At 43.9% G+C, this 12028-nt stretch overlaps 1 protein-coding gene across 2 annotated transcripts in view; it reads right to left on the bottom strand.

Moving 5' to 3' along the window:
* Erap1 (endoplasmic reticulum aminopeptidase 1) overlaps positions 1-9967 on the bottom strand; it is a 33847-nt gene extending 23880 nt beyond the window's left edge. The window contains exons 1-2 of one of the 2 annotated variants that reach the window (XM_070031029.1): positions 9865-9967; positions 2080-2619 (exon numbers count right to left, since the gene is read on the bottom strand). In XM_070031029.1, the coding sequence (XP_069887130.1) occupies positions 2080-2609 (530 nt within the window). In that variant the 5' untranslated portion in view covers positions 2610-2619; positions 9865-9967. Of the gene's footprint in view, positions 1-2079; positions 2624-9864 lie in introns of both variants that reach the window. The other variant, XM_070031030.1, reaches the window with a different exon arrangement.
* Between the last annotated feature and the right edge of the window lie 2061 nt (positions 9968-12028).

Raw genomic sequence — 12028 nt, 5'->3', positions numbered from 1 at the left:
AAAAATAATAATGAAAGTAACTCAGGAGAGTTTTCAAGACTCCATATCCAACTAACAAGCAAAATGTTGAACTGGAAAGATGGCTTAAGTGGTAGAATATCGCCTATGAGTGAAAAAGTTAAGGATGACTGTGAGACTCTGAGTTCCATCCCTAGTATAGCAAACAAAAGAAAGTCAGAGAAATAACAGGAAGGCAGGAAGGCAGGAAGGAAGGAATAGAGAGCAGAGGATGTGCAGAGGGTGTGATTCAAGTGGTAGAGTTCCTGATTGGCCAACAATAGGCCTTGAGTTCAAATGCCACTAACCCTCAAAACATTATTTTTAGCATCATCTTAAGGACACAAGTGGTTTTATCTTTCTTTCTTTCTTTTTTTTTTGGGGGGGGTCTGGTCGTGGGGCCTGAACTCTGGGCCTGGGCGCTGTCCCTCAGCTCCTCAGATCAAGGCTAGCGCTCTACTACTTGAGCCACAGCACCACTTCCGGGTTTTTTCTTTTTGCTTATATGGTGCTGAGGAATCGAACCCAGGGCCTCATGCATGCAAGGCAAACACTCTACCACTGAGCCATCTTCCCAGCCCCCGGTTTTATCTTTCTTGCTGTTGTTTTTAATGTATTTATAATGTACTATATGATTTTTTTTTGTTTCTTTTGTATGTTCTTTCTCCTTGGTATAACCCCTGTTGTCACTGTATTTGATTCCGGTGCCCTGCATCTTGTAAATACATTTTTCTAATTTGGGGAGGGGAAAGGAAATAACAAAATGCTTAAATAAGGATACAGGTTGACCCATTGTAACAAGGAGATGTACAAGACACTATGTTGAAAATGAACTTTACAACTTCTGGGGTGGGGGTGGGGACGGAGGAGTCGGGGAGGGGAGGTCATGTAACTGTAACCCCTCTGTACAGTAAGTATCTTTACAATATATACAAAAAAACACACAAAAGGAAACAGGTTTAAAAAAAACATTATTTTTAGTATCATCTGTTTTGGGGGGATTTGTGTTTTTTCTTTTTTTTTTTTTTTTTGTCAGTTGTGGGGCTTGAACTTGGGGCCTGGGTGTTGTCCCTGAGCTCATTAGCTCAAGGCTAGTGCTCTGCCACATTGAGCTACAACCCCACTTCCTGTTTTTGAGTTGTTAATTAGAGATAAGAGTCTCACTGGGACTTGTCTGCCAAGGCTGGCTTCAAACCTTGATTCTCAGATCTCAGGTGTGAGCCACCCGCATCCAGTGCATCTCTTTTTTTTACTATGGCAAAATAACATGCAATCAGTATAATATGCTAACAAAGACAATTTGATTTTAAAATTTAGCACACGATTCCTTTCCTTTCCTTCAAAACAAAACCAAAGCAAGGCAGTGAAGATTTCTAAAAGTATTTACTGTTTGTACTACCTAAAAAGATATGTTTTTATCCTCTCTCTTGGAATCCCAATCCAAGTATTGACCTTATTTTGAAATAGAATATTTGCACATGTAATAAGGTTAAAATGAGACCACAAGGCTGGCCCCTAATCCAAAGTGATAGGTATTGTGATTAGACAGGAATTTGGAACAGGACACACAGGGGGAGCAGTCATTTAACCACAGAACAGTAATGCAGTTTTAAGGCACAAAGTGTCAAGAATCAATGGTCACCAGCATCACCCCATGCTGGGAAGAGGCACAGAGAGATGGCACCCAGAGACAGAGCATTTGCCTGATGACATCTAGATTTTTCTCATTCCAAAACTGTCAGAAAACAAATGATTTTTCTTTAAGGCATCTAGTTTGTGGTATTTTGTTTTGACAGCACTAGGAAACTAATGTATAATAAAAGAATGAAAAACGTGTATTATGCCTCGGAAATCTAATTAAGTAAATAGATATTCTGCTACAGCTGGAGGAAAGAAAATTAGTTAAAATTGAGAAAAATGAGATTTTCATTTTAAAAAGCAAAGGGAAAAATAGCCATTTTTAGTAATGTAAAGAAGATGGATAAACAAACCTGAACAAGACAGCTAAAGGGAATTGTTAAAGATAATCCATTTGAAATAATAATATAGGCAGCACTAGAAGCTGACAACATTTTGACTTACCTCACTTCCCCTTCCTTGGTCCTGTAGGTGCTTTTATAAAATCCGTGGAAGTGGTTGGAGAGATTGCCAGCATAGCTGATGATAACCGTATACCTGTGCCCCGTAAGAAGAGGCTCAGAAGCTAGCAGGGCGATTTGTTCATGAGGTGGGTATTCCAGGACTCTCAGTGGTTCTTCAGGTGCCCCAGCCTGTTTCCTGAGGGTGGCCCTGGATATCTGCAGGAGGTGACTATGCAGGATGATGGTACTGGTGGGCTGGCTGGCCATGATCTCTACTTCTGTGGTACCCCAGAAAGTCAGTGTGCTGAGGTTTGCGTGGATGGTGAGGTTGTAATGAACTGGGAGGACATGCTCAGGAAGGCGTATTTTGTTCCAAGGAAATGGTGTCCCATCACTAGCTTTTGGAGATACGGGGTCACTATGCTGACACCATGCTCGAGTACACACAGCTAAGAGAGTCAATAGCGAGGAAAGTAGACATGACAGCGACACACTTGTGAGTGGCCATTTGAAGGACAGAGACATCATCATCTTGCTCAACCTTCCTAGGGCACACACATACAAAAGCAAAACAAAACATCGTTTAAATGGAATTTATCCAGCTTTAAAAAGCATAGACATAAAGTTCTAAATGTACTAAGTATGTTCCTGAAAGCAAAATTACTTTCCCTGTGCTATTAGCAAATCATGGTTCATAGCAATCCCAGTACCTACTTCTAAAACATCATTTGACTTTCAAAGTTTAAATCTATTAGGCATAGTTGTTCATAGACAGCAATATAACACTGTTTGGTAGATGTAGGCATACAAGGAATTATTGCATGCTCTGAAGTAGTTTCATAAATGAGTCCCTGGGTTTCAGAACATTTGAGAAACTAGGTTGCTAATACAGGTAGAGGTGGACAGTCAGAACCACAACAGGGAAGCATCTGATTAAGATACTACTCCTGATTCTCAGAGGAATCTGATCTACTACCCTGGAAGTCAGAGGCTGGTAATACTGCAGCCACAACCAGAATGAGGGCCCTGTGGCCCTGCAACTCTCTATTACTGGTTTCAACCTCACAGTGCTGCTTTGAAGCCACAGTCTGAGTGAAGCTCAGGTGTCCACACTGCCAAGCTGGAAGGCAGAGATTGAAAGAGTCTGGACTGCCCAGTTGGTATTGCTCCCCTGGCAAGCCTCAAATGGGCAAGGATTGTTTGAACACAAGAGACCTTTGATGCCTACTAGAGAGGAGGGAAGGAAGGTATCTGTAACAGTAACATAGATTAGTCACATTAATACCATTTTTGAGGTGTCATGCCAAAAGTGAATTTAATACTTATTTAACTGAGAATGACTTAAAAGTATTCATGATGATTTTCACAAATGTTTGTGAGAAATACATCAATCACCAGGATTCTCTCATGTAAATGTACATGAAATCATTCACCAAATATGTATTAAATATCTGCTACAAACAAGGCTAGATGCTGAGCACTGTGTAGAATATAATAGTGCACAAGAGAGAGACTTACCCTAAGGAAATTAAACATCTGGAAAGACAGAAAATATCCCTGTAAAAAGGTGGAGTGGTCATATAGAAAGCTATGGTGTTTTGAGTCTAATAATAAAGATGGTATTGGCAAGAATAGAATATTTCTAAAAAGTCTGACTTCTATGACTGTAGGATACCCCATTTAAGACCAATATTTGACTGTAGCTTAAAAATAGGGGTCAGGTTTGGAAATAAAAGAGGGCATTAAAATTGGATCAACCAGGGCAGGAACTAACTCATAAAAAGAAAAGGCACAGGGTTGTTTGGGAATTCCGAGGGACCAAAGGAGACCCCTGGAGGATTTGAAGAATAATGGTTACAGTACTCTCAAGGCAAAGAGTAGATAATGCAAGGATTGTGTACAGAGCTTGCTGGAAGTTAAGTTACAGATCATATTTTCTATGTTATTTTAAAGACCATAAGGTGCCATGCAATGTGAAGTTTAGATCTATGCTTCAAAAACCAAGCAGTTTTTTCCCCCCTTACAGAAACAGGCTTCTCTAATCTACACTTACCTGAAGAGTTCTCTACTGTGTGAACTCAGGTAATTGGTAACAATTCTAGTTGCTCTAGATAGTCTAACTAGATGAGAAACACAGTAAGCGTACATTGTAGATCCCTCAAAACAATACTGCCATATAGGATTTCCTTTCTCTATGTAATGCCAGAGTTCTTCAATTATGTCTGCATAGTTAAATTATCTAGAGTTTTACAAAACCCTTATGCTTTGTGATAACCCTTATGCTTTGTGATGCTTTGTGATAACAATTAAACTGGAATCTGTGATGATAAGGTCAGGACATTATTTTTTAAATTTTTAAGAGTTCTCCTAACAATAGAGGGTTGCTAAACCTCCACCCTTACTACCTGCTACCATAAGCCTTTTAACCCTGCACAAGACACAACTTCAAAACAAATAACACTTTCTCTTCATCCTGTTATTTCTATCTTGTTCTTTCCCCCAGTAAAAAATGCACCTACTCCACTCCAGGCCTCCTTGGAGTGGATCTGCAAGATAAACATAAAGGATTTCACCAGAGCACACTCAATTAACAGGGAAACTTCCCAGTCCCAGTGCAGACAGGTGATAGGTGGTATGAATAGGAAAAAAGCAGTACTTCTGGGTTCCTCCTCCTTTAAAAAAATCTAGGAACCAATTAAAGAATGCTCCTATGAATGATAATATGGCTAAATGGTAGAGCAGAGCATCAGCTGTGAGCAAAAAAAGCCAGCTAGATCATGAAGGTTTGAGTTCAAATCCCAATATTGGGGTGGGAGTGGAGGGGCAGAAAGGAAAAGAATGAGCTGGGCGCTGGTGGCTCACGCCTGTAATCCTAGCTACTCAGGAGGCTGAGATCTGAGGACCGAGGTTCAAAGCCAGCCCTGGCAGGAAAGTTCATGAGACTCTTATCTCCAATAAACCTCTAGAAAACTGGAAGTGGTGCTGTGACTCAAGCGGTAGAGCACTCGCCTTGAGCTGAAGAGCACAGGGACAGTGCCCAAGCCCAGAGGTCAAGCCCCAGGACCGACCAAAAAAGAAAAAAGAAAAAGAGAAAGAAAAAGAAAAAAGAAAGGAGAAGAATGCTTCCAGCCAAGGAGGGATAGGAAATTTTAGAGACGAATAAAGCTTTAAATACTAATGTGATAGAGTTCCTGATCCCACCTCAGAGCAAGTAAAGGAAAATTGTGTACTGTTTCTACCTGGAATTTCTGGCAGCGAAAGCTTACTGAGTATGGCCTTTCCATGAAGTGTAGACACAGCAAGTCCAAGCATGCCATTGTGCAGGTATTCATCTAAAAATTCTAGTTGGCTTTGAATTCATAGAAGGAAGAAGGTATATATGGACCTTTGGAGGGACAGCTGGGCAGGGCCTCTTGTCAAAAGCTTTTTGTTTTTTTGTAAGGCTGAGTCCATGATAGGGCCAAAGAGGACATGGCTGTTTCTCAAGGAGGGTTATTGCCAGAAAACCAAAGTGGGATGCAATATAGACACATAAATAGCAGTATTTGTTCATCCAGAGTCAATGAATAAACTATGTGAATTCCCATAAGTACTAAGTCTTTCTTAGGATGAAAGTTACCTACCTTGCATTCTTGGTTTAACTAAGAAGTATATAGCTAATAACAACCAATAAGTCACTAAATTTTATGTTCTACTGAGCCAGGGTGGAATTCTATCTTATAACTGTCCTTTAGTAGACTGCATTATTCACATGTCTGTTCCTTTTTACTAAAGTATAAGCTTCCAAAGGCAAAGATCTTGTCTTATTGACCTGGTACATCACAAGGATTCACTGCATGTTCGAGATGGATTCATTGACATGAAGTCTTTTCTAAATCACCACATTGAGTCATTTCCCAACATGTGATTCTTCAAAGACTTCTCTCCCCATTGTTTCAGAAAGCCAACCAGACCTGCCATATCCCACAGACTGGGAACCAAGTTTCCAGCTTTAGCTTACCTGCCACCTCATGTGAATCATTGGACCCATTCTGGGCTGTGATTGGTGCCAAATTTGCCCAAGACTTTTCTCTATCTTCATCCCTTCTCAAGCATTCCCTCTACCTCAACAACTTTCACAGTCCAATTCAAACAGGGAATCCCTGGGAGCCCTTACTTGAATATTCCAGGCACAGTGACTTCCAGACACAGTAAATCTCACAACTTCCTTTTTCTCTCCTAGCATCTTTACACCCTGCCTGGTAATCTTATTACTGAGGTGCTTGTAATAACCATCTCTTATACAACTCCTTGAGAACAACCCTCTATTTATCACTGGATTTCCCAAGGTACCTAGAACCACTTTCCTCACAGAAGAAGGGCTTGATAAAAAATACAATGCAGTGGATAAGGTATTTTCTGGATGAAATTCTCGTTAATCCCTAAGGATCTGTGCTCAGATTCCAATGTGTTTAACACTAGCTTTTCTTGCCTGGCTTTACTTCTGATAGTGTTTTAGTTTGAAATACAACATTTCATAGTGGTGGCTGATCTAGAGACAGGTTTTATTAACATAGATACAGAATAAAAACATGCTGAAAAACAGTAACTGATTCAATGTACTTAGTCCCTTGTTACAAAAAGTATAACCCTTTTTTGCAGTTAAATTCCACTAATATTTTCAGGGAACAAAGGCATGGAGAAAAAGAATAAACATATACTAGCCTCCTAAAAATGCCAGGACTTTACTCATATTGCCTCTCTCCAAGAGCCTACAGGGCCTATTTTGAAATGGGGAAAGTGAAATAAGACTTAGCCAAATTCCCACTGCTAAGTATTCTTGTGATTACAAACTCCTGCTGTATTGCACTCTGTTCTCCTAAACTTTTGTGCCCTTGCTTTCTGATATTTTCATGTGACACAGTACTAATTCTTTCTCACGGTGAACGCTCTTGCATTTAAGAAACCAAGCAGTACTCTCTGCCATTTTTCTACAACTATTGGTTCACACAAAGGTGCACACATACATATGTATTAATACATAATTATAAGCAGCCACAAAGGCAAACCTTTGAGTTTTATCCCTCCACCCACTGCTGTGACCTGGGGCAAGTTAATCTTACCCTAGTTTCATTTTCTTTACAGGTGAAGTAAAATAATAACACCCTTATGCCAAGACTGTTGTAAAGATTAAATAAATTAATTTTTTTCTTCATTCCATAGATATTGACAGCTTATTTTGTGTCTTTTGCTGAGAACTAGTGATACTAGTCAAAATAGTCCCTTACTTTATAAAAGTTTGCAGTGTGTGTTTAATAAGTTCACACATACACACACACACACACACATACACACACACACGTTAAAAGAGACTAGAAGCAAGATGATTGTGGAGGGGGCCCTCTGAGGATATTTTAGCTGAGACAGAGGACAAATATAATCCAATGAAAAAGGAAGAGGGGCTGGGTGTAGAGGTTCACAAGCCATAAACCCAGTAATGTGAGATGCCATAGCTTAAAGGATTATGGTCCAAGACTGCTCTGGGCAAAAAGGTTAGACTCTTTGGAAATAACTAAAGCATAAAGAAGTGGCTGGTAGTTATTGTTCGAGTGGTAGAACACCTGTCTAGAAAGCAGAAAGCCCTGAAAAAACCCAACTACCACCAAAAATAAGAAAGAAAGAAAGAAAGAAAGAAAGAAAGAAAGAGAGAGAGGGGGAGGGAGGGAGGGAAAGAAAGAAAGTAAAAGATCAAAGAATGGAAGGGGGAGAGAGAGAGAAAGGAAGGGAGGGAGGGAGGGAGGGAGAGAAACAGCAAGTCTATTTATAGATGGAGGCAGTAGAAAGCAAAGGTTAAAGGTTAATGAAGGCTAGTAAACTTGTAATATGAGACACCAGGACAGATGTCCCTGGAAGCAGACAAGTTAAGGATTTGAGATGTATGCAGAGTTTAATGGGAAGCCACTGGAAGAAGAGTTTTGAGGTATGAGGTTTGGAAATCCCCTACACATGTTAATAAAAATAGCCCTGCTTGCTATATAGATAGTATAAAGCATCAAGCGGTCCAGGAAGGGGACTGGGAAGGTGGCTCAGTGGTAGAGCGCTTGCCTTGCATGCCTGAGGCCCTGAATTCGATTCCTCAGCACCACATAAGCAAAAAGAAAAAAGCGGGAAGTGGCCCTGTGGCTCAAATGGTAGAGCGCTAGCCTTGAGCTGAAGAGCTGAGGGACAGTGCCCAGGCCCAGAGTTCAGGCCCCACGACCGGACCCCCCCCCCAAAAAAAAGAGTTCCAGGAAGGATTCATCACCTTCCGGGATGGGGGGGCGAGGCACAGTTATCAGGGATGCAGGAATATATGATGTCCTAGGTAAATTTTATTGAAATGAAGATTAGAAGTAGATAGATTTTAAAAGAGGAGGAGAAAGGAGCTTGGGATTGATTTTTAAAAATCAAATGTCTGAGATATCCTAGAGCAAATTTCAAGCAGGCAGTTGGACATGGAGTTAAGGGTGTTAAAATGACTGTCCTGTACTTCACTGTTCTCCTTAAAAGTTCTAAAAGATATTTTCCTTTGGCATCTGATGGAACTAAAACAACCTTCACAGTCAGTGTCACAGATGAAAATGCAGCATACTCTGCACCTCACTTTACCTCAGCCCCAGAGGCCTAGAGTTTTAAGAATCTTATTTGGGTTGCTTTTGGTAATTGTGACTTCTATTCACCAAGGATTGCTCCTTTCACCAAGTCAGGGACTACAGGGTGTGGTGGGACGTTTCCTACTTACTTTGATTGGGACACTACCCATTGTAATGTACTTTCTTCCAAATCTTAAAATAGCTTGTCACTACTGGTGGATTACTTAACCATTGAATTAACTTGACTTTTTTTTTTAAAGCATACTTGAACTTTTCTACTTAAGTCCACCTGGAAAATAACATCTTTCAGTAGAATTTTTTTCAGTACAATTCCACATCCCTGCAGTAGTCAGGGTGGAGATAGTGGCATAATGAGAACTCTGGCCAACCTTCAGGTTATGTGTTGGCCACATTCTGAGTTGAGAGTAATACTCGGGGTCTATAATAGAATACGCAGTACTTAATTCTGAACTTGGTCTATGGAAAGTACCTCCCTCCAAAGTTCAAAGAAGTGTGTGCGCTTTCTCTTCCTCTTACAACCTTGCCCTTGAGGCCTATCAGACAAGAAACTTAGTTTGCTCAAACAAGGGAACGTTAAAAAAAAAAAAAAAAAGAAAGAAAAGAAAAGAAAGCAAGGTGGAGAGCAAGAATTGTTAGCAAAATAAGGTACAGAGGGGCAGGGAAGGAACTGGCTTTTTCTACACATGTGGCTCCCAGATGGTGCAGTACTCCCATCCCTACCCGGCGAGCCACCCTGGGCTCTGGCCACTACTCAAGATACCCTGCTAAGGTCCTAACCTTGGGGTCCACGTGGGGCCTCCCACACCCATGTCGGGTGGCCGGATGGCTGGCGGGCGCTCGCGTGGAGGCGGAGCACGGACGCGGGCTCCCGCCTGTCCCACAGTTGTGTGGCCCGGGGAGCGCGCGGAGCGGCCGGCCATGCGTCCCCGGGCCTTCTCGGGATGGCAGAATCTGCGGGATGCAGGCCAGACCCGCCGCGTTCCGCGCAGCCCAGCCGGCCACCCGGCCCTGCCTCGCAGCCGCCTTGCCCTCACCCCCGCGCCGCAGGCCTGCAGTCCTGGAGTCGGTGCAGGGCAGGGGGCCGGGAGGCGCCCTCCTCCGACTCCGAGGCCCCGTCCCCGCGCGCTGACCTGAGATCGGCGCGCGGTGCGTACCTGGGGGTCCGAGCCCTGAGCCGTACTTGGGGCTTCCGACCCGACAGCCCGTCACTGCCGCCGCCGCCGCCGCCGCCTCAACGCCGGGGGGACCGAAAGTGAAAGCGGAGCCGGGAGCGGCTGGCGGGCGGCGGGGCGCGCGCGGGCCGGAGCCCGGGCGGCGGGCGCGGGGAGCCCCGGGCGGTGGCGGGAGCTGGAGGACCGGGCCCCCGGGAGTGGGATCTATACGGGGAAGAAGGCACCGTCCCTCGGGCGGAATTGTGCATAGGTGCCACGCGCCCCTGGATTGAGAATCGGCGCTGCGACGGATCGAGGGGGGAGAAAGCAGCTTTCTGCGGTCCGATGCCTTTCTCTGTGTCTTTTGGGGTGGCTTCTCTAGGGGCCATGACTGCACTAGGCGCCTGGACCGTGCAGAAAGCCGTGCAAGACTCCAAAGAAGAGGTCCAGGGTGGCTCGTGTATCCACCAGAGAGCGGCCTCGCACCCATTAGAATCAGAATCAGACGGTGTCCATCATGGCGCCTCCGCAAATGGGCGGGGAGCTCTTGGATCTCCTCCGAAAGCCACAAGAGCCCAGAAACATCCTTGGTTGTTGGAATTCTCGGAGCCCACTGGGTTTTCGCGTAGCGTAGGTGACCGTGGCAGATGCTGTCTGAGAGGAAGAATTATAGTTCCCAGAACGTCCCTGCCCACTAGCTCAGGACATTGCCCCCCCTTCCCATCTTCATGTTCTTTCTTTTTAAGACACGTGGCGATGTTTTTCAGTTCCCTTGAGAAACGTCAAGACCGAGTGGAATGTCCAAGAAGTTCAACTTTATAAAGAATGTAGGGCCAACGAAGTAAGGACTCAAGAAAACACACATATTCAGACAAACCAAGGGCTACCAGGTGGTTCTGGTGCCTCAGGGCTGTGATCCTCTCCAGACTGCGGGCATTTGTCTCCCACCTCCTTTTTTTGGGGGGGGGGGTTCGGTTGTGGGGCCTGAACTCTGGGTCTGGGCGCTGTCCCTCAGCTCTTCAGCTCAAGGCTAGCGCTCTACCACTTGAGCCACAGCGCCACTTCCGGCTTTTTTCTTTTTGCTTATGTGGTGCTGAGGAATCGAACCCAGGGCCTCAGGCATGCAAGGCAAGCACTCTACCACTGAGCCACCTTCCCAGCCCTCCCACCTCCTTTTAGCCCCCTCTCCTTTGAGAAGTTGGGGCTTCAACTCAATTTAAAGGTCTTTCTCAGCATTTCTTTTTGGTCCTCCTGAAAAATGCACTTTGTCTTCCACTCAAGGACATTTTGTAATCTAAAAACTAACACTGTTCCAGTTTTTATTTTTATTTAGCTGGCTATATTCCTTCTTAGCCCTTAAAGTATGCCTTGACAGTCAGAAAGGCAGGGCTGAATGACCCAGGAAGGCTTAGAGAAGGCAGCTGGAAAGGCCGAATAGGTTAAATGCCTTTACATGAACCTGGGCAGGAAGGAGCTGAATCTGAGCAAGGAAAGGGCTGACAGAGCTATGGCCTTTAGACTGGAACCCAGTCTAAAGTCACTCCAGCTCCGACTTCCCACTCAGTTGCACGGCCATGACTTCCTCTGAGTATTTATTCTTTAAATGGCTCTGACGAAGGCTGAAGTGTGATCATCATACTTTGCACCTGACAGTGATCACCTGCTAAGCCTGCTGAGTACCAAATATAATAGTAGGGAAGAGCCAAGGCAAACGTAATGTCTTCTTGTGAGACCAGGAAGTGACTTCCTGGAGCAGGGAAGGATGGGAAGGACAGGACAACGCTTTTTTGTTTGTTTTGGTAGTGCCCAGTCCTCTGCCTGGGCACTGTCTCTAGGCCTTTTTGTTCAAAACTAGTCTTCTACCACTTGAGTCACAGCTCTACTCCTGGCTTTTTGCATAGTTTATTGGAGATAAACAGACTTTCTTGCCTGGGATGGCTTTGCATCCTGATCTTCAGGTCTCAGTCTTCCGAATAGCTAAGATCACAGGTTTAAGCCACTGGTGCCCAGCACAGGACAAAACTTTTAAGATTATAATTGTTAACACATATTAATTGTATAGATGAATCAGTTCCTATGCTAAATTACTATACATGCATATATTATGGTTTGTTCAAACCCTCTCAGATTCCCTCTCTTTCCTGCTTTCCCTCTCCCCACAGTTCTT

This window comes from Dipodomys merriami, unplaced genomic scaffold, assembly GCF_024711535.1.
Source record: "Dipodomys merriami isolate MVZ:Mamm:240054 unplaced genomic scaffold, mDipMer1.0.p SCAF_20, whole genome shotgun sequence".
Lineage (NCBI taxonomy): Eukaryota > Metazoa > Chordata > Mammalia > Rodentia > Heteromyidae > Dipodomys > Dipodomys merriami.
The sequence above is the reverse complement of the archived record's forward strand: the minus strand, read 5'-3'. Positions and strand labels throughout refer to the sequence as shown.